The 23487-nt window shown below is 41.9% G+C and overlaps 1 protein-coding gene across 1 annotated transcript; it reads right to left on the bottom strand.

Annotated features, from left to right (window-relative positions):
- Positions 1–180: 180 nt before the first annotated feature.
- FHL2 (four and a half LIM domains 2) lies at positions 181–23031 on the bottom strand. Its single transcript, XM_077807090.1, has 5 exons — positions 22876–23031; positions 8826–9000; positions 3595–3764; positions 2186–2372; positions 181–332 (listed from the first exon to the last, which is right to left on the bottom strand). Exons 1-5 carry the CDS (start codon positions 23029–23031, stop codon positions 181–183), a joined length of 840 nt encoding a protein of 279 aa, XP_077663216.1.
- Between the last annotated feature and the right edge of the window lie 456 nt (positions 23032–23487).

Here is a 23487-nt window from a genome sequence, read left to right as displayed (position 1 = left end):
TGGATTTAGATAGTCAGAAGGAAAAAAAGGTTACGTGATGTGAATGGTACTGAGAAACACAGAAGAGTAGAGTCTTCATATGGTTGACTAAAGCTAGTACACAACATCGCATGTTTCAAAAAATATGTCTTGCACATTTTGTCTGCAAGCACAGCTCTGCTTTCCTCCTTGTTTTAAACTTTAAATATCTTTCCCACACTCGGGGCAAAGGATGTCATCCCTTTCTGTGAGGAAGCCGCGGCCCACTAATGAAAGAGAACACTTCTTACAGTTAAAGCAGTCATTATGCCACTGCCGTTCTTCAAAGGAGATATACTTGGTTCCTCCGAGTCCTATTTAAAAACCAAAAGTGATAAGGAAAAACAATGGAGTACCAGTCATCAGGTGGCTTAGTGTAAGAATGTATTTGGGGACTACTATTGATATCAGATATAAGGCAATGAAAAACTTTTTGTGAGAGAGAATTCCATTCCTGCTTTGTGTTAGTCTAATTTTGCCATCCTTACACTTGTTGAGTAGCATCCTAGGGCTTATCTACAATTAAAACACTACAGCTACGCTGCTGTAGAGCTTCAGTGTAGACACTTCCCTTTGTCAGTGGGAGAGGTTCTCCTATTGGCATAGGTAATCTACCTCTCAGAGAGGCAGTAGCTAGATGAATGGAAGAATTCTTCCATCGACCTAGTGCCGCCTACAGGGGGATTTAGGTCGGCTTAACTATGTCACTCAAGGGTGTGGATTTTTCGCATCCCTGAATGACATAGCTGGTTTGATGTAATTTTCTAGCATAGACCAGCCTTTAATCTTCATGCTACTCAGCGTGAGTATGAACTGGACCTTAAGTGATGGACTTGAGCCTTAACTGATGGATTTGACAGAGAAATGGGGTATAATGTACAGGAGGGAGTCAGAACAGAGAGGAAAGATACGGGTTACAGAAATAAGATAACACGGTTATTCAGTACAGGGATACATATGTCCTGAAAGGTTAGGGTTTTTTAATTTTTTTTTAATGTGAACTTGCTCAATTGTGAAGGTGACATTGCAGAACTGGGATTGAGTGATCTGAGTAGAACGAAGGGAATGGTTTGACAGTTTTGATGTGGGTGTGTCAAGAAAGTGGAACCATGAGAAGAAAGTGCAAAAATATTTGAGAGAAAGAGGTGAAGGGGCCATTGAGGATGGCCTCATTGGTGAAGCAGAAGTTTGGAGGAATGTAAAAGGGGACAAGGGCCCAGATTTCAGGATGAGCTATGTGTTGCATGACCTTGGAAGCAAGAACAAGCTGTTTGAACCTGATGCTGAGGGAGCAGTCAGAGAAGAGACTGAAAGGATGTGTGCAACGTGGTTGAATTGACAGGTGAGAGATGATTTTGGCAAAAGTATTTTGGACAGTTGGGAGGGAAGTGAAGTTAGTATCAAAAAGCTCAAAGGGGGGAGATTGCAGCATAAAGATAGACAGGAAATGTTGAATTTCCATGATGGCAAAGAAGTGCTAAGTGTGCCATCCAAAGTGGCCTATTAGTAATGGCAGGAGAGGTGTAAGCAGACAGGCAACGAGTGAAATAATGGCGTGGAGCAGAGCAGTGGTAGTGTCAGATGAGAGAGAGACTCAGAGTTGTGGCTCAGAACCTCAGTCTTGGACTGTATAACTCACATGTCTAAAGCATTGACCACCTCACATGGAGGGTTATATTTTTATGCTTAGTGATGTTAATTCAGCACTATATAATTGTTCTCTTTAATATTTTTATATTGAATGGCAGTGACTCAAAGCCTTGTGATTTCTAGGCACCTATCCTGAAAATCCAGGAAAACCCCATTGCAGTCGAATATGAGACGTAATTAAATGTACTTTCTATTGGGAGGGAAACTACAGTTGGTAAGTACGGTAGTGTCTCAGAAATAATACCATATGGGGTATGTATGTCCTACTATATGCAAAGCTGTCTTAGGATATGTCTACATGTTCCCTGGAACTCAAATGAAAAGGAGAAAAATTCAAAGTAAGGACTCATTCAAATTTTTCCAAGACCCCAAAGACTGCTCAAGTAAAAGTGCTCAAATTCAGGATATGATAAGATTGGGATACTTGTTGTCTCTTAAATTAAGCTGACCACTACATTGCTCACAAATATTTTTAAAATTAATTGCTTTCGGAAGATCATGGTGGTAAGACACCTACCACTGATGGGGTTGGTGCATCCCGCACACTTTTTGGCATAGAGATTGCAGAAGCAGCTCAGGCAATATGCAAACTCATCCCGGGAGGTAAAGCGCTGTCCAGACAATTGCTTCTTGCATCCAGTACAAACAAAGCACTCCTTGTGCCAGGGCTGCTCCCGGTACGTCACACCTCCTGTCGTGATAGCCTGTGGGGTTGGGGGGTTGTTGTTTTTTTTTTTTTCAAGAATAAAAGAGGTTTTGTGAGGTCACCTTCTTACTGAGGATGACTTATTTTTAAACCAGGTATAACATTTATGATTGCTGGCAGGAACTGACCTTGAGACGGAAGACTTGGTTTGGGATAAGTGATTATTGTGCCCAATTATGCAAAGTCTCATCCTTAAACTACTCATTTGCTCCCTTTTCATCTTGTAATCTTGCTCAAACTTGTCCGCTTTGTATATAAAACCCTTACACCATTCTGCTTCATTACCATGTTTTTCTCTACTCCTTTCCTTGTGCTCATCTCAACGTTGGCCTCCTTTCCATGCTTTCACATAATCCCATCCCTGGTGGTGAAATAATTTATCTCTGAAGCTTCTGCTGTCTGAAACAGCCTTCTTTAATTTTTCCTCCTCATCAACAAAACATTTAATTTCAAATCTCTTCTGAAAATGTCTCTCTTCTCCTTTGCTTGCATCTCTTTGACCCAGTCCTGGACATCCATCACATAATGAGTCATTCAAACCATCCCACTGAAGTCAATGATACTAAATTATGTGAGCAAGGAATCAACCACAATCAATCCTTCGGGTTGCAGGATCAAGTCATAATTTATTTCTTCTGCTGGTATTTTTAAATTCTAATTCACTATAGAATGGTGGCATATGAATTGTAGGAAATATGTTGTGCAAACAATTGACCTGATCCCGCAAACACCTGTGACTTGTTACTGAGTAGTGACTTCAAAAATGTTGATTTCAGAAAATATATGCTATAAACATGGCAACTCTTTTTTTCTTTTTTCCTCTTGATCTTTATGGTTGGGATTTCCAAGAGGATTCAGCATGAGACTAACTCAGCTCCTGTTGAAGTCAAGGGGAAAATATTATTGATTTCAGTGGGAGCTGGGTTGGACCACTGCGGAGTGCTTTAATTTGAAAATTTCACCCTCCATGCCTTTCCCACACTCAGAGCTAAAGATGTCATCACCTTGTAGGAAACATCTCATGGTAATGAGCATTGAACTTGTTAATAAGGGTTTGCAGGGCTGGACCCTAAAGTTGTACTGCATTTCCTAAGGTCAGTTGATTTTATCATTGTTTTCATAACAATTTATCTCACACATAGGAAAAACAAAAAACCCTCCACCAATTTGGTAGGTATGACAAATTTTTAAATTTGAGATACATAAATTAAGAATAATACCTTCTTACACTGGACACACTGCATGGCAAACTGCTTTTCATAGCAGGGTACGCAGAAGTTTTGATTATCTTTGGGAATGAAGGTCTTTGTTCCAATTGGTTGTTGACAACGATGGCAGATAAAGCAGGTCTCATGCCAGCTGTTGCCCTTATACTCCATCTTGCGCGTACCTGTCATGAGATCAAAGCACAAAATGAAGCCCTTCATGCTGACAGTTATAGCAGTTTTAACCATTGTAGTTTTTAATTGGTTCTACTGATTGCTAGAACTTGTGTAGTGATTAGCTAGCATAGCAAGGAGTTAGGTGCTGTTCACAGAGGAAGTTTCCAGAGTTTGCGAGTTATGGTAAGGAGAGAGGAGTAGCTACAGAGAGCCACAGGCTTCCTTCAGATGGCACTGTGAGAATTCATTCATTAGGAATTCTTGTGAAATCTGCAGTATTAGCCTTACCTTTGCTCTGTTCCACGCCTTTTATTAAAGTCCTACAGTTATTTTTTCATTTAGAAGCGGACGAGTCTGATGGAAATGCCAGTTATGTTATTCCCTGACCCTTTTACATAAGAACATAAGAACGGCCATACCGGGTCAGACCAAAGGTCCATCTAGCCCAGTATCCTGTCTTCCAACAGTGGCCAAAGCCAGGTGCCCCAGAGGGAATAAACAGAACAGGTAATCATTAAGTGTTCAATTCCCTGTCGCCCATTCCCAGCTTCTGGCAGAGCCTAGGGACACCATCCCTCCCATCCTAGCTAATAGCTATTGATGGACCTATCCTCCATGAATTTATCTAGTTCTTTTTTGAACCCTGTTATAGTCTTGGCCTTCACAACATCCTCTGGCAAGGAGTTCCACAGACTGACTGTGCGTTGTGTGAAGAAATACTTCTTTTTGTTTTAAACTTGCTGCCTATTCATTTCGTTTGGTGACCCCCTAGTTCTTGTATTATGAGAAAGAGTAAATAACACTTCCTTATTTACTTTCTCCACACCAGTCATGATTTTATAGACCTCAATCATATCCCATCTTAGTTGTCTCTTTTCCAAGTTGAAAAGTCCCAGTCTTATTAATCGCTCCTCATACGGCAGCCATTCCATACCCCTAATAATTTTTGTTGCCCTTTTCTGAACCTTTTCCAATTCCAATATATCTTTTTTGAAATGGGGTGACCACATCTGCATGCAGTATTCAAGATGTGGGCGTACCATGGATTTATATAGAGGCAACATGATATTTTCTGTCTTATTATCTATCCCTTTCTTAATGATTTCCAACATTCTGTTCGCTTTTTGTGACTGCATGTTGAGTGGATGTTTTCAGAGAACTATCCACTAGGACTCCAAGCTCTCTTTCTTGAGTGGTGACAGCTAATTTAGACTTTATAGGTATAGTTGGGATTATATTTTCCAATGTGCATTACTTTGCATTTATCAGCATTGAATTTCATCTGTCATTTTGTTGCCCAGTCACCCAGTTTTGTGACATCCTTTTGTAGCTCTCGCAGTCTGCCTGGTACTTAACTGCCTGGGATTTTTCCAATAAAACATATACTAGTTGGGCCAGGACATACCCATCACATCCGCTCTATGCCTTTGAAGTCTATAACAAAATCGATAACAGTCTTCTCTGATTTAAACAATGAAGCATCTGACCCTGCGAGCATTGTTGGCTGGCTGCATGCCCATTCAAACTTTCTCTGAGATCAGTTGCCTTTAAACCATGCTTTTTGTTGAGAAAAGGAGAAAAAACTTGAAACAATCTTAATTCTTCGGAGTCAGAAACCTAAGCCCTCTTCTTGCCCCAGCATTTCAGAGGTTGTTCTTAAGCATTCCAGACAATATCACAGATGCCACATTTTCACGTGCAAACTTCATGTACTGACGCATATTTTTCTCTATGTCAGCAAATTAGAACAGGAATAATCCAGGCCAGAAGCAAAATATAACTACAAAAGAAATTACTACCATTTGTATTGTCAAACAAAACGTATAGATCATATGTTTACATTTAAAAGAATATCAATTTGCAACAAGCTGATCAGGTATTAGCTGGTGGCTAAAGGCATGATTCTGCCCTTTGATGACTGATTTCAGTGGATGCCAAAAGCATTTATCCAAGGATCTTCCCACCTCTCCTTCCCCAGATTTTAGATCTTTCCCTTAATAGCCCAGTGTGTCATTCCTTCACTTACTTTTTCTCTTCTTATATTTCTAAAATGTGTCCTGAGACATATGATAGGACATGTTTTAAAAATGAAACATTAAATAAAGAAATAACTGATTCATAGCAAATATGTTATTTGACAATTATCTTGCTTCATGACACTTCAGTGCCTCAGTGTTTCTTATTTTATTAATGCACTACATTAATAATAATTTTCAGATGAGACAAAGGAGCAACAGAATCAGTCCCTAAAGAAAAGAAATATCTGGCTATTAATGAGAGGAGATCTGGAATCTGAGAGGGGTTGCATGCTGGAGCAAAATATTTGTTTTCATATCTTTGGTTGGGAGGCAAGATGCATTGGGCTCTAACTGAGGTAGTGATGACAATGAAACACAGTCCAGTGAGGTTTCCTTGTTAATTTTATATCTGCCAGACTGAAATCAGTGGAAGTTTAGGCTGTGTGGAGACTGCATGATCAGTCTTGTAATTACTGTAGTGTTTAATGTAATGTCACAAAACTGCTTTATCACATCTAAATTGAACATTCGGTGCAGCAAAGTAAAGACCAAGAGCAGCATCAATAACCATCTAGACATGTATCTACTCTCTCCTGTCTGTCTAGGGTCTTCCTGAATTAATCCACCTGGGCGCTGACCCCGTTGCTGCATCACCGCTCATATAGCACACTAAGGAAGAAGATGGATACTGCACGTGTAGCTCTCTGCTCACAATGGTGCATGCAGTGTAGAGCAGTGGTTTTCAAACTTTTTTTTCCTGGGGACCCAGTAGAGGAAAATTGTTGATGCCCTCGACCCAACGGAGCTGAGGATGAGGGGTTTGGGATGTGGGAGGGGCAGAGGGCTGGGGAGCTGGGGTGAGGGCTGTGGGTGAGGCCAGGAATGAGGGGTTCAGGTTGTGGGAGGGGGCTCTGTGCTGGGGTTGGGGTGCAGGAGGGGGTCAGGGCTCTGGGCTGGGGCTGGGGATGAGGGGTTTGGGGTGCAGGAGGGACTCTGGGTTTTGGGGTGCTCAGGGCAGGGGGTTGAGGTGCAGGGGAGTGCAGGGCTTGGGCAGTGTGGCCCCATGAGCCCCCTGCCTAGAAGCCAAACCCACTGCTGGCCGCTTCTGGGGCACAGTGCGGTGTTGGAAAAGGTAGGCACTAGCCTGCCTTAGCTGGGCAGCACCCCCGTCAGGACTTCTAATGTTCCGGTTGGTGGTGCAGGCCAGAGTGACCCAGCGCCTGACGTGCCATGACCCAGTAGGGGGTCACCACCTGAACTTTAAAAAACACTGGTGTAGAGCAGCCTGATTACCAAGTGTGCTGGTGGCTTTCACTGCATACATTAGGCAGGGATGTGGTTGCAAAATTTTTCATTAATTGATTTCCTGTCTGGGTTGTACGCTTAAAATAAATGGAGCACACCAAACACTAGGAGATGACTAATTTAAAATAATGTTCATGAACACTCCTCCTCACAATTAAAAATGACACAATTAGCTATTAACATACAGTTTGTATGGTAACTTCCAACTTATCTGTATGTGTGTATATATACATATCTTACTATATGTTCCATTCTATGCATCCGATGAAGTGAGCTGTAGCTCACGAAAGCTTATGCTCAAATAAATTGGTTAGTCTCTAAGGTGCCACAAGTCCTCCTTTTCTTTTTGCGAATACAGACTAACATGGCTGCTACTCTGAAACCTGTCAATTAACTATAGTTCTCAACTAATAAAACACAAGTAATGTATCTATGCTCCTGAAAAGGGGAAAGAGAGTACAAATGTGGAACCCTAAGCAATTTTGGCCATCTGCTTTTAAAGACTTTTGCATTATTTCTATTTGTACATCCTATCTTATATCCCAAGCCCCTGCAATTTTTATGTCATGGCCTGTCAGGCACCCATGCCAATTTTCACGTGGTTAACATGAGAGTGCCAGTTCAGAAAGGATTCAGCTGGAATAACATCCTATCGCTGATCATTACCAGGCATACATAATGGATTCCTGAATTTTAAGAGTAAAAACTGGTTTTATTATCTATTTCTAGACCCAGCCCCAACCTCTGCCCTTTTAAGCCTTCAAATTGTTATGGAATGTTATGGCATTGTAAACAACAGAGCATGTTTAATGGTCTCTTACCATGTGCCCAAGTGTCAGCTGTTAAGAGGCAGCTGTTTCTTGGATAGCCAAACTTGACAGGGAACTGGTTCCCTCGTTTCAGACTCAGGGACTCAACAGCACTTTGGAGGTAGCCTGGCTGCTTTTTTTCACCTTTCATTGAAAAGCTAAATGGGGAGTATTTAGCTCCCAATTTAGCTATTTAAGTAAAAAATTAAACTTTAAAAGCACCCTGTTGCTCTTCAGATGGTAGCAGCCAGTCAAGATAGCGTACAAGAAAGAAAGACAACACTAGACAGACAAGGTGTATAAGAACTTTGGCTGTCCAGGCTGCATATATAGTGTACAAATTGATTATGGCACGATGTGAATGCTTATCAAAAATTGAATTAAAAATAGAACTGAGACTTACTTTTCCCCCTTTCTTTGTATTAATACATCTCATTTGTATAATTGATGTATGGAAATCTATTATGTGAATTAGGTGATCTGGATAACTTAAAACATAGGTTATAAAATCCCCAAATGGCCCATCAGATTATGAATTAGGACATTCAGTACTGTAAAGATGTTTGTTACAAAGGAGGCTGGGGTTAGTTTTGATATTTGACCCAGCTTTCTTTTTTTTTCTTTTTTTTTTTTTTTTGGTCTCATCCAATTTCCTGCCATTGCAGCAGCCTTGGCATTTGGACACCTTCATCTCTCCCTCTGTCTGCCAGTGGCACATAGTTTAATTTCCTGAGGACTGAAATGCTTTAGTATAACTCAAGTCTTTGGGCTTAATATAGGGGCATCTGAAAATGAATAGCCTGTGATATACAGAAAATGGTTCCTTCTGGCCTTTAAACCATATAAAATGAAATGAAGTTGAGAGACTGTCAATGACTTCAGTGGGCTTTGGGGCAGGCCTTAAAGTACAGACAAATGAAAATTGGTATATCCTAACCTGGCATGATAGTCTTCTTACACTCATTGCATTTGGAAGAGTATTCATTGGAATAGCATTCAGTACAAAGTAGATGCTCCTCTTTTGCAGCAAAAGGTTTGTCCACCAATGAGTTCTTGCACTGGAAGCAGTGGAAACAGGTTTCATGCCAGTGCCGGTCCTTGTAGGACAGATCCTATAGAAATCCAAAACCACAGAATAAACAGAATGAATAATTTGCACAATTGTAAGTTGGGAGAATAGCCAAGCATATTCAAGTCTGAATCACATAGCCAAGTGTTGAGGCTCATTCATACAGCTCAGGAAAACAAATTGTCTTGCTTGACAATGAACTGAATTGCTGTGGTTACTCAAAAGGGCAAAAGACAATTCCATCTTCTTTAATAGGCTTTAAACAAAACCCCCCAAACCACGTAACCTTTTTTTTTTTAATATCGCAGAGAAACAAGTAGTCTCATTTATGTATTTTCCCTGAGAATTAAGTCATTAACAGAAATATAATATATTTTCTACCTCTGTCTTGGCCATTGTTGTCTTCTAGGTCATTCCTTCTTAACATGGGTCTTGGTAGAAATCTCTGTTCCACGTTCATCTCTGGTATTAATTCCTTTTATTAATGGATTTACACTGAGGATTGAACTGGCCATGTATCTCTCCATTTTTTAGGACTAGATTTAGTTCAGTTTTACTAAGACGCTAAATATGGGTCAGAACTGTTACTACCACTTTGCTGCTACTTACATTGCTACTTTGCCATGGGCACCCCATATAGACGCAATGTCACATCATTTCTGTAGGTGCCACTCTAGAATTGTCTGATACTAAGATTGGCATCACAGTTCCAAACAATATTTCTTCCACTGAAATGTCAGTGCAGAAAATTATTTTAAAGGATTGTCCTTTTAGAAATTATTAAAAACCCATGTCCACTGTAACTCCCAAAGTCTTTGGTGTTTCAGACAAAACCCAGATTCAAACCATCCCGGTTTTACAAAATAAATCTCAACTGAAGAGGTTTTGGAAAAAAAAAAGAAAGGAAAAGAAAGGAGAGTGCAACCCCTTTGCATTTTTGCGTAGGTTGAATAATCAGAATTCTTGACTTACCCAAGGGCATCTGCCTCTTAAATGTATAGGATCTCAGAGTTTGCATTGATTCCTGTATCATGAAAAGGCAATTTTTAAAATACACTGGAAAAACTAACCTTTCACTTTCCATTTAAAGACTTACCTATAACTGACAAACTGCTTACACTAAATTATATTGGTGAACAGAAGAGAGAAGAATGAATCAAGGAATGTCAGCAATTTTCTATCATCAGTGAGACAGAACATTAACAGTGGCACAGGGAGAAAATCTTGTTTGAACACCTGCCCTGCTCACCTCAACTCCCTCAAAATCTTTTTTTCAAGTAGTCATTGAGGATGTTCTTGTTTTTTCCAACTCTTGAGGTCACACAAAGTGTAACACCCATAGAGATTCCTATTTCACTGTTTTCAAAGAGTTATTCATACAACTTGCTCTGTTCACGTCAGACAAAACCTTCTGAAACAAACCAGTTTCTGATCCTTAAATATCAGATTTTCTAACATCAAAATGAAAAAAAAAAACTCTATCTTGTTGAAGAGATTGATATTTACATTACTTTCCTGAAAGGAAGTTGAACAACTTAATCATGATCTCCAAGGAATAATATTTTTCCTGAAAAAGTGTAACCTAGAGCCAACAGGGAGTTTTCCAAAATGTGAAACTTGCTTGCTGGAAAATGGAATGACTGCAGATCTATGTTCTTTATTGTTGTCTTTTGTGAAACTGGGGGCATTTTTAAACTTAGGAAACTGGAAAAATAAGAATTTATCTCTTCTTTTTTCTTTTTCTTTTTTTTTTTGCTGTGCTCTTCAAAGTATTTTTTACCTCCAAAGTTGGTAAAGTGGGTATCTGTTAACTGCTTCCCCCCCGCTTTTTGCTTATATAAGCCTCGCCAAAAATGTAACTTGTACTTTTTAAAGTTGGAAATAATGAAGCCCATGCCTTTTCCTTTTTTTTTAACAGTAGAATGTTCTTTGTCCAGAAGCCTCTAGAGTAATCAAAGCTAAACAAAGCTAGGTTAAGTCTTGAAGTGTAATGTAGACCTATTGGCTTAGAGAAATTGCTGAGCTGTGGTTGAGCAATGGTGTGCAATGGTGACTTGAAGCCAAATTATGTCCTACCGCTGGACCAGTCTCCAGTGCAAGCTAGAGCAGCCTCAGACCTCCTCTAATTTGCATTGGCTGCTCACAACTGCGAGGAGCTGTTCCAGCAGCAGGGATCATGGATATAAAGACACTCGATCCATCCTCACTGCATGGATGAGGCCAGGAGGGAGACATAAAACCATTACCATGGTAGTATGACATTCAAGGATCCCCCAGCACTAGAAGGCATCCTCAAGAGACTGGTTAAGCTGGCTTCATACCTGCTTTGTGCAACCCGAGTGGAGCAAAGCAGCCAGAGTGCAGATGAGGATCTGTCCCAACGTGTCCATTGACCCTGATTTTTTAAACCAGCCTCCAATATTGTGGGTGAAACTTTAGAGGCTGTTTTTGAAAATGTATGCTAGCTTGTGCCAACTGATGTACAGTTAAGAGATCCTGTTATCCTGTTAATATGGGAAGCAAGCACAGGTGAGAAATGTAGAAGGATTACCCTGGATGGATCATGGGTCTCTGACCCAAAGTGTACACATGCACATTTGTTTATGGTATGAATGTTGTATAGCCTATGCAAAGAAAGAGCACGCTAGCCAAATCTGAGGGATATGTGTTACTGGTTAAAGCAGAAGGGGGAAATTGCATGCTTCTGCAGAGCTTAAAAAAAAGCCTATAGCAGAATCTACAGGGAAAATATTTAGCACTTAAGTAAGTTACTTTTCTTCTGAGCTCAAAAAATAATTTTCCTCCCCTAGCTGGTTTCATTTGATGAATAAAACCCCCCTAATTTAATAAACTTGTTTGAATTAGAAACAGGATGGGGGCGCTTCTCAGCCTGATCTTTCCACAAAGGTCAGTACTGCATTACATAATGTTGTCCTCAAAGCAAACTTCTCCAAATCAAGCCTTCTTATGTGAGGGTGAGATCGTATTTTTTCCATAATTCTTCCAAAATTTACTCATTCAGGAGACAATTTATTTTTCCTCTTCTGTGATATGACTGTAGGTGAATAACTTTTTTTTTAACTGAACAAAATCGTAAGATTAGAGTTACTCGGTTTTATAAGCATAAATCCCTTATTGCCCTGAAACAGTATTGTTTTTTTGTTAGGCTTTACTACTCAAGCCATTGTGTTTTCCACTGAACTTGGTCTCCTCAGAGACCACAGTAGGAAGAAGGAGATTAGAGAGGTTATGAACAGGAAAGTAACCAAATATATTTGTGTTCATGAGTTAGTGAAAACATCAGCATTTTTACTAGAAACAATGTTCTCCTTAGAATCTAAGGCAGGAAGAGTAGGATACAATTTCAAAGTTTTGTGTAAATTTTTGGTGTGCAGGTCCTGTGGCTGAGTGATGCACTACTAAAACCAGCACCTCGCTGCTTAGAAAATGTACAGGTGAAGGTCCTTGGTGTCTTTTTCCCTTCACAACATAACACAGGATATCAGACAAGTCAGATTTTCAGTGCCAAAGCAAAATAAGAATTGCAGCTCAGCAAAGGATTGAGATTTAATTGAAGTGTTGTTAAGATAACCATCCTGTTCCATATATTACTGTTGGCTCCATTTTCTGTTTGCCGTGCATATTTAAGATTGATCATTTTGATTAATTTTTGGCCCACCTGCTGCCAGAATAGCCTTCCACAACAATCCTCTTTTAATTTTTTTCTCAGATTTTGCCAACAAATTTTTTCATTCCTGTGTACATCATCTTACGGTCTGCATTAGAAAGGTGAGTTGTGGGTATTTCCTGTATTGATGATGATCTCTGCGCCAAAGAGACTGCAAAGAAACTATTTTTAAAAACTTGTAAAGAATGCTAAGATCAACTCAAAAGTCAAATTTAAGCCGTTAAGCAAATGTGAATATCTGAGGTTTTGAAAATTTACAGAGGAATTTCCAGAAAGAATGTTCAGAGTTTCAAGCAAGCAAGAGTGGGGAACAATAGCTGCAGCACAAGTCCACCAGTGACTTGGGCTTTGAAACCTAATGGTTTTGATACAAATTCATTCTTTCTTAAGAGATGATCCTAGGAAGCTGTTGGCATATGAATAATGTGCAATGGCTTTGAAAGCAACACGGGGGTATTTTTTTAATGTCTACTAGTGCTTCCTGCCATTCAATACACAATGTTTTTAATCTGCCTGTCAGAGTTTTATAAACATTAGCTAGAAATGCTTACAGTTAACACGATGGCCTCAGGCCAGATGTATTGTTAACATCACATGGTGTCATTTAGTTAACTGTGTTTCTGTGAAAACCAAAATTTTCAATAAAGTACCAGTCTGTATAATTTGTGAATTATATTCATAGTCATCCATTCAAGTACTATAAAGAGATTGCAAGATTTAAAAAAAAAACCTTTTTTTTTTTTCAGTGTAAGGCCCTGTCTACACTACCCCACTTATGTCGGCAAAACATATGTTGCTCAGGGGTGTGAAAAAACACACCCCTGGGTGTCATAAATGTCACCAGCATACGTGGTGGTGTGCACAGCGCTATGTTGGTGGGAAAGCTTCTCCTGACGACACAGCCTCCACCACTTGTTAGGGGTGGATTTATTATGTCGACAGGAGAGCTCTCTCCCATCCGCATGGAGTGGCTACACAAGTGATCTTACAGCAGCCCAGCTACATTGGTACAGCTGTGCTGCTGTAAACTCACTAGTGTGGACATGGCCTCGATGTCTTACAGAGAGGGTTTAGTGGATTGTGTTCTGCGTTGCTGTGCTGGAGACCCAGAGCCTGCCTCTCCTGTCCTCTCACAGGCACCTATTTTACACCGCTTTGACTCCATAGACGCTACTCCTGACTTACACTGGTGTAAATCAAAGGAGGATTAGGCCCCTACTGCCTTGAACATTGTGTGCTCATTTACACCTGTGCACAGTGGATATGAAGTGTTACCAAAGCAAATACGTCAACTGTACTTGTGGTAATATTTTACACCCACTTTCCACAGTTGAAAAAGACCCCTCAAGGTACAAAGCGGTGGAGAATGAGGCACCCAAATCCTTATCCCAGTTCTGGCCTCTTGCTACCTGGCTATCGGGTAGTAGGAGTCTGAGGAAACAATGAACTGAGCCACTTGGCCATTGATAATAGAAAAGTGCTATGCAGAACTGAATTAACCCATCACTGGGCCCTAGGCACGCATACACTTCTGGGCCATTACCTTCTAATATGACTCCCTGCAGCAAGTCACAACATCACTCACTCAAATTTAGCCCAGTGCCACTCCATAATTTGAGTGAGTGGCGTTGTGACCTGGTGCAAAAAATCCCAGTGCCGCTCATATTTGAGCCAAACTGCCCCTACTCACCACCTCCCCAAATTTGGGTTCTAAGCATGTGCCTAATTTGCCTATATGTTAATCCAGCTCTGTGCATGAGGCAAAAATGAACGCTTTGCCAGCTGCAGAGAGACTCCTTGGTTTAGAAGCATGGCAGTAGCTATGACCAAGGGCCTACAGGGAGTATCAGAAGTCCATAAACAAATAGAGATCCTCAGGACTCCATCAGTGACATTGAGGACTGGGGAAAAAAGTAATCTTACTTGGTTGTCTTGCTTCTACTCTCACTTACACCAGTGTAACTTCAATGAAGTTACTCTTCATTTACACTGGCATAAGTGAGAGGAGAATCAGGCCCATAGGGTGTTTCTTAAATGTATCAAATTCTAGTTTGAAAATTTTCAGCTGTATAGAAGCTATACCTGAATAAGAAAACAAATACAGATCCTTCATTGGCCTTCGGTTTTTATTTTATATGCAGTAGATAAAATGATTAAAATCAGCTTCATTCTAAACTCACATCACGATGCTTGTCAATATTGACAGGTTTCAGAGTAACAGCCGTGTTAGTCTGTATTCGCAAAAAGAAAAGAAGGACTTGTGGCACCTTAGAGACTAACCAATTTATTTGAGCATAAGCTTTCGTGAGCTACAGCTCACTTCATCGGATGCATACTGTGGAAACTGCAGAAGACATTATATACACAGAGACCATGAAACAATACCTCCTCCCACCCTACTCTTCTGCTGGTAATAGCTTATCTAAAGTGATCACTCTCCTTACAATGTGTATGATAATCAAGTTGGGCCATTTCCAGCACAAATCCAGGTTTTCTCACCCTCCCCCCCCTCCCCCCCCCCCCACAAACTCACTCTCCTGTTGGTAATAGCCCATCCAAAGTGACCCTCTCTTTACAATGTGTATGATAATCAAGGTGGGCCATTTCCAGCACAAATCCAGGTTTTCTCACCCCCCCTCCCTTTTTTTTTTCCAAAAACCACACACACAAACTCACTCTCCTGCTGGTAATAGCTTATCCAAAGTGACCACTCTCCTTACAATGTGTATGATAATCAAGGTGGGCCATTTCCAGCATAAATCCAAGTTTAACCAGAACGTCGGGGGAGGGGGTAGGAAAAAACAAGGGGAAATAGGCTACCTTGCATAATGACTTAGCCACTCCCAGTCTCTATTTATGCCATCATGTGCCAGCAATGCCCCTCTGCCATGTACATTGGTCAAACTGGACAGTCTCTACGTAAAAGAATAAATGGACACAAATCAGATGTCCAGAATTATAACATTCATAAACCAGTCGGAGAACACTTCAATCTCTCTGGTCACGCAATTACAGACATGAAGGTCGCTATCTTAAAACAAAAAAACTTCAAATCCAGACTCCAGCGAGAAACTGCTAAATTGGAATTCATTTGCAAATTGGATACTATTAATTTAGGCTTAAATAGAGACTGGGAGTGGCTAAGTCATTATGCAAAGTAGCCTATTTCCCCTTGTTTTTTCCTACCCCCCCCCCCAGGACGTTCTGGTTAAACTTGGATTTATGCTGGAAATGGCCCACCTTGATTATCATACACATTGTAGGGAGAGTGGTCAGTTTGGATGAGCTACTACCAGCAGGAGAGTGAGTTTGTGTGTGTGGGGGGGGGGGGGGGGTGAGAAAACCTGGATTTGTGCTGGAAATGGCCCACCTTGATTTTCATACACATTGTAAGGAGAGTGGTCACTTTAGATAAGCTATTACCAGCAGGAGAGTGGGGTGGGAGGAGGTATTGTTTCATGGTCTCTGTGTGTATAATGTCTTCTGCAGTTTCCATAGTATGCATCCGATGAAGTGAGCTGTAGCTCACGAAAGCTTATGCTCAAATAAATTGGTTAGTCTCTAAGGTGCCACAAGTACTCCTTTTCTTTTTGCGAATACAGACTAACACGGCTGTTACTCTGAAACCTGTCATTTGTGTGTGTGGTTTTTGGGAAAAAAAAGGGTGTGTGTGTGTGAGAGAACCTGGATTTGTGCTGGAAATAGCCCACCTTGATTATCATAGACATTGTAAAGAGAGTGGTCACTTTGGATGGGCTATTACTAGCAGGAGAGTGAGTTTGTGTGTGGGGGGCGGAGGGTGAGAAAACCTGGATTTGTGCTGGAAATGGCCCAACTTGATTATCATACACATTATAAGGAGAGTGATCACTTTAGATAAGCTATTACCAGCAGGAGAGTGGGGTGGGAAGAGGTATTGTTTCATGGTCTCTGTGTATATAATGTCTTCTGCAGTTTCCACAGTATGCATCCGATGAAATGAGCTGTAGCTCACGAAAGCTTATGCTCAAATAAATTGGTTAGTCTCTAAGGTGCCACAAGTACTCCTTTTCTTCTTGTCAATATTGTTATTTTTGTGTTTTTTTGGGGGGGAAGGGGGCTGTTTTAAGACCTGTGGGATAGATCCATCCTGCAGTAAAAAGAAAACTATAATAGTAGAAATGATTTATCTGTTTTGTTATTCTTTCCAATAACTTTTAACAAATCTTCACTGAGAAACTCTCACCTTCATTTGCAATACTGCAGTTACATTCTCCACAAAGACAGTTTTGTCTTTTCCTTACACTTCGAAAAAACCCCAGTCATCTGAAATATTAAAATGTTACTACCTACCTTTATCAGCCATTAAAGAGCATCTAGTTTAAAAACACAGAAGATAAGTATATTGGATAACACCCACACTCCCTAAATCCATAAAACTGAGTTGAAAAGTTCAGCCTGAATAATTCCTGAATACTTTGTCTGAGATTTGTTGAATTCAGTCCAAGGTTTGGGATTCTTGAATGTCAACGCATGGAAATATCTTCTCAGGGTATTAGAAAGAGACATTAGAACAAAAGTGCATTCTAGAGAGGGGCAGAAATATGATTTCAGTTTATCAGGTCAATCAGACTCTCTCCCTTCCCTGTTCTGTGTGTTTATGAGCTATAGAAAAGTTGGCACTGAATTTACCATTTCATAGATTATTGCCTGTTCCCTGCCATAGGTAGCAAAACCTTCTCTCCTATCTCCTAAAGGGGCCCTCCCAGTGACTTTTCAGTTGGGCTGGGTATGACACAGAGGCCCACTGAGGATTCACTACTTTGCGTCAGCAACTCTTGTCAGGCCTAATGTACTCACTACACCTCACACACTGGTGTCATAATCTGGATCTAGAAGATGTCATATATCATTTGAGAACTAATGACACACTGGTGATTAATATAATTGTGAAATGTGCGTGTTAACACTTTTTGAGGAATTATGGATGTTCACTGAGTCTGTGACCAAAGGGAGAAAGAAGTTTTCTCCCAGACAGGAGGGAAGGCAGCTATCTAGCTGTCTCCAATGTAAATTAAGTAAGGTGTGACCAAAGACAAAGAAAAACACATTTACATGCAAGGTAAACAAAGCCACCAGGTGAGCCCTAACTACTTAACAATCTCAGTGGAGGTTGGAGATTGCACCCCCAGGAAGCCTTCCTGCCTCTTGAAGCAGGGCCAATGAACTCTGGGAAGATATAAGCAGGGAGAAAAGGACATTTTGGCATCCATCACTTGAGGAATTAAAGAGGTCAGAGCTCTTGAAATCACAGAACGCTGGATCCTTCAACCAAGGGGGTTGAAGTCTCTGGGAATTGAGCACAGGTGAGAAACTTGCTGAAATTAAGTTTTAGTCTTAGAAGCGTATTTTTACTTTTGTTTGCTTGTGAACCCTTCTAGCTTAGTGATACTTGATATCACTTAAACAGAGGACTTCTTGTTTAATAAACATGTGTTACTTCTATGATAAACCAGTTCAGTGCTGTGAATAAAATAGTGTTTGTCAAATCCCAGTTAAATGAATGAGCTGCTGTTCACTGTCTCATTAAAGGAGAAGTGAACTTAACTTCTGTGTGTTTCAGGAGAGGGCTGGACACAGCAGGGCAGACAGTTTTGGGGAAATGCAGGGCAGGGTGGGTGGGGGGGAATGGGGTTACTCTGCAAAAAGGAGCTGGAAGCCATGGTGTGACCTGCATGCTTGCATGCTGTCTGTTGGTGTTAGGGCTGTTCGCCACAGCACTATAGCATTAAAAGCACACAGAGTGGCAGGACAGATGGTGACATAACCCCTTACTGGTCTGCATTGAACCCTAAAGCGTCACAGCGGGTGAATGAATTGGGAAGAGAAGAACTGGCATTTGTAACAATTTTTGAGAGTCCAATCTCCTGACCGCACCCCTTAATAGGTGCCTAGTCCTTAGACCCCCCCAGTGCACTTCCATGCCCCCCCCCCATTGCATTTCCACCACCCTAGGTCAACTCTCCATTGTAATTCCACCATGAAAATCATAATTGTGCAAACTGCTTATTGGCAGTGGTTTGTGATTGTTACATGAGCAATTTGGACATGGAAAATGTATATATGAATGTCTGAGGTAAGTGGCTTAACTACTACATTCTAAACTGGACTAGGAAGGTTTTGAGATTATTTCTGGGGTCCTATACATAGACTGCAGGATTGTACCCTATTCAATATGGTTTTGAAAATACAGGCCACCACTCTTGGGTTCAGCTGAGCCATGCTCAGTGCAGAATCGGAGGGGAATGGGGAAAGATGACCTTATGCCATGTTTGCAGCTCTCTGATTCCAGGGCCAGACAGTGATGAATTTGGCCTCCAGTGTAAGTTAGAGGAGAGCAGCCTTAAAGCTGCTTTAAGAGCTGCCTGTGTCCTGAAGGAGTCATTTTGGCCGTCACCAGAGAGCTGGAACAGAGGAGCACTCTAGCCAATCCCTTGCCCCTGATCACATCTGCTAACCTGGGGGGTGGGGTGTAGAGCTGGTGTTCCTGAGAGAATACATTTATGCAGGGGTGCAATGGGCGCGTATCTACCTCACACATGTGGTGAAAGGATTAGTGTGGGTCTGAGAGACCAGTTAACTTGTCTGGTTGCATAACGCCCAGATGGGGAGAAGCTAGGTGGTGCTACAAAGGAAGGAAGTCTGGAGCTGCAGGGAGAGAGATAAGAGCTTTGCTATCACTCTCTGAGAACTATAGGGTAGAGAGACTTGCAGGAAGCCCAGGGAGAGAAGATGGTTGGAAGACACAGTACTGGAGTAAGGTCCTGTGGCTGACTCTGTCACAAGGGCAGGAACTGGACCTGTGGGAAGGAGCTCTGGGAGGTGTTGCTCATTACAAAGAGCCTGGGAAAGGGCTGGGAGAAAGGCCGGAGGAAAGGCTAATAGTAGGAAGGAATCCAGGGAGGCTGTGATCAGATGTCTGGCAAAGCAGATCTTGGCTGCTGATCCTAGGGTCCCTGGACTGGAAGCCAGCACAGCAGCTGAACTTGGGTTCCTCTACCAGCCTTGAGAAGGTGGCATGAAGCTCCCCTGACATACGGGAATAAGGATGATTTAAAACCATGATTGAAGGATGTAAGGACCATCAGGCCTAGGGTCGGGGCCAGAGACCTGGTCTTGGAATTACTTCTTATATTTTTTGTTACCCCAGAAGAGGATGGGACTAAAATGATACATGGCCAGAGGGCTGAGTCACGAGATGGGGCAAACTGCCACAGCACCATAGTGACCGTTGCCAGAGGGGACTAGAGAGGAAACAGCTGCTACATCATGCAAAGAGATCTGAGTGGTGAGTCCCCTACTACAGTCGTGCAGAACACAATGCCATCCACAGCCTCAGAAACAACCCTGACATTATAATCAAAGAGGCTGATAAAGGAGGTGTTGTTGTCATCATGAACACGTCTGACTACCAAAAGGAGGCTGCCAGACAACGCTCCAATACCAAATTCTACAGGCCACTTTCCTCAGATCCCACTGAGGAATTCACTAAGAAACTGCACCATCTACTCAGGACACTCCCTACACTAACCTAGGAACAAATCAACATACCCTTAGAGCCCCAACCGGGGTTTTTCTATCTACTACCCAAGATCCACAAACCCGGAAATCCTGGACGCCCCATCATCTTGGGCATTGGCACTCTCACTGAAGGACTGTCTGGATATGTCGACTCTCTACTCAGATCCTACTCCACCAGTACCCCCAGCTATCTCCGTGACACCACTGATTTCCCAAGAAAACTACAGTGCATTGGTGATCTTCCAGAAAACACCATCCTAGCCACCATGGATGTAGAGGCTCTCTACACAAACATCCCACACACAGATGGAATAGAAGCTGTCGGGAACAGTATCCCTAATGATGCCACAGCACAACTAGTTGCTGAGCTCTGTGACTTTATCCTCACGCACAATTATTTCAAATTGGTGAGAATATATACCTCCAGTCCAGTGACACCGCTTTGGGCACCCGCATGGCCCCACAATACGCCAACATTTTTATGGCTGACCTGGAACAACGCTTCCTCAGCTCTCGTCCACTCACATCCCTTCTCTACCTACGCTACATTGATGACATCATTATCATCTGGACCTATGGGAAGGAAATCCTGGACGAATTCCACCACGATTTCAACAGCTTCCACCCCACCATCAACCTCAGCCTGGACCAATCTACACGGGAGGTCCACTTCCTAGATACCATGGTGCAAATAAGTGACGATCACGTTAACACCACCTTATACTGAAAACCCACCGACCGCTATACCTACTTCGTGCCTCCAGCTTCCATCCCAGACACACCACACGATCCATTGTCTACAGCCAAGCGCTGAGGTACAACCGCATTTGCTCCAACCCCTCAGACAGAGACCAACATCTACAAGATCTTCACCAGCATTCTCAAAACTACAATACCCACACGAGGAAATAAGGAAACTGATCAACAGAGCCAGACGTGTACCCAGAAGCCTCCTGCTGCGAGACAAGCCCAAGAAAGAAACCAGCGGAACTCCACTGGCCATCACATACAGTCCTCAGCTAAAACCTCTCCAATGCATCATCAGTGATCTACAATCCAGCCTGGACAATGATCCTTCACTTTCATAAGCCTTGGGAGGCAGGCCAGTCCTTGCCCACAGACAGCCCGCCAACCTGAAGCATATTCTCACCAGCCACTACACACCGCACCTTAGTAACTCTAACTCAGGAACCAATCCATGCAACAAACCTCGATGCCAACTCTGCCCACATTTCTACACCAGCGACACCATCACAGGACCTAACCAGATCAGCCACACCATCACCGGTTCATTCAGCTGCACGTCCACCAATGTAATGTAGGCCATCATGTGCCAGCAGTGACCCTCTGCTATGTACATCGGCCAAACTGGACAGTCCCTATGTAAAAGGATAAATGGACACAAATCAGATATTAGGAATGACAATATACAAAAACCTGTAGGAAAACACTTCAATCTCCCTGAACACACAATAGCAGATTTAAAGGTAGCCATCCTGCAGCAAAAAAACTTCAGGACCAGACTTCAAAGAGAAACTGCTGAGCTTCAGTTCATTTGCAAATTTGACAGCATCAGCTCAGAATTAAACAAAGACTGTGAATGGCTAGCCAGCTACAAAAGCAGTTTCTCCTCCCTTGATGTTCCCACCTCAACTGCTAGAAGAGGGCCTCATCCTCCCTGATTGAACTAACCTCGTTATCCCTAGCCTGATTCTTGCTTGCATATTTATACCTGTCTCTGGAAATTTCCACTACATGCATCTGATGAAGTGGGTATTCACCCACGAAAGCTTATGCTCCAATATGTTTGTTAGTCTATAAGGTGCCACAGGACTCTTTGTTGCTTCTACTACAGGGAGGAATTCCTGGGTAGCCAGTTGTTAGTTTTATGGACACTTTCTGCTACAAGAGTGTATGAGACATGCATGTTGTCTGTTTCATAACTCCCCTTCCTCCCCATGTTACCTGGGTAGTGTTTTTATTGTTAAATGAACAGCTAAAATATTAACATTTATCACTTGGAGAGAAACTCAGTAACATTTTTAACCTATTAAACACAAGGCTGATGTTCTAAGTTTCCCCTAGATGGTAAAAAATACTCTCCAGTTTTCACCTGAAGCACTTCACTTCCATTCAAACAACGCCAGCTGTGTAAAGCAGGTAATTATTACTAGCCCTTTTATAACCCATAGAGAAACTGAGGCAGAGAGGTTAAACCCTAAGTTTTCAAAAGTGACCCTATAATTTTGGGTATTTCACTCTTTTGGGTGTCCAGCACTGGAACCCTAGAGCCTTAGGGGTGCTGAACATCCGCAACGCCAGCCAATGGGAGCTGTGATTACTCAGCGCCTTGGAAAAGTGGGCCTGGGCATAATCAAGTTAGGCATCCAACATTACTGGATATTCTTGGAAATCTGGACCGAAGCACTTCCTGACAGGTGTTGAGCTCTTTTAATTCCCCTGGATCTCCAAGGAGGTGCTTAGCACTTTGGAAGGTCAGGTTCTTAGTTACCTAGTCAATAAGATGTTATGGAGCAGACATCTTCCACCCAGATCCCTCTATAATGTGGTGGGGTTCCCTTGTGGAGGGGTGCATGCTTTATGCAGGGAATGGACCTATCCAATCTATTTTGACAGAAGTGATGTCAATGAAACACAAGTCCAAGGTACCTTACAATCACAGCCAATTGGTTTTTTGCATTCCTCACAAGTGTTGGAGTAAAGGCTCTCGTAACACTTCACACAATAGGGGCTCTCCTCTCTCAGGATGTACTTCTTGCCAAACAGGGACTCCTTGCAGTAGTGACAGTCAAAGCGTTCAGTCATTTTGGTGTCTAGAATCCTGACCTGTCATGAAGAAGAAAACAAGCAGGTTCAGACTTATGACTTATTATCTTGAACTCCAATGAAAGCAACAAGATGGCATAGATCCCCTTCAGACCTATTGCATTGTACCACACCTATACTTAATTTGATGCTAAGTAATTTCAACACCTTTTTATTAATTAATGAATTAAATCCTCATGTGAGGGGAAATTAGGAACATAAGGATGGCTGTGCTGGGTCAGACCAGTGGTCTTTCTAGTCCAGCACCCTGTCTCTGATAGTGGCTAGTGCCAGATGCCTCACAGGAAGGTGCAAGCATCCTCATAATGGACAGTAATGAAATAATCTGCCCACAGGAAGTTTTCTTCCACAATAATGCTTACAAAGTTTGATTCAGCAGAATGGTCTTGCTTGGTGAACAACCTGGTTAATCTGAGCTGTTTCATCCAGTGTCCG

The sequence above is a fragment of the Eretmochelys imbricata genome, chromosome 1, assembly GCF_965152235.1.
Source record: "Eretmochelys imbricata isolate rEreImb1 chromosome 1, rEreImb1.hap1, whole genome shotgun sequence".
NCBI lineage: Eukaryota > Metazoa > Chordata > Testudines > Cheloniidae > Eretmochelys > Eretmochelys imbricata.
Note: the sequence above shows the minus strand (reverse complement) of the source record. Positions and strands in the feature narration are given on the sequence as shown.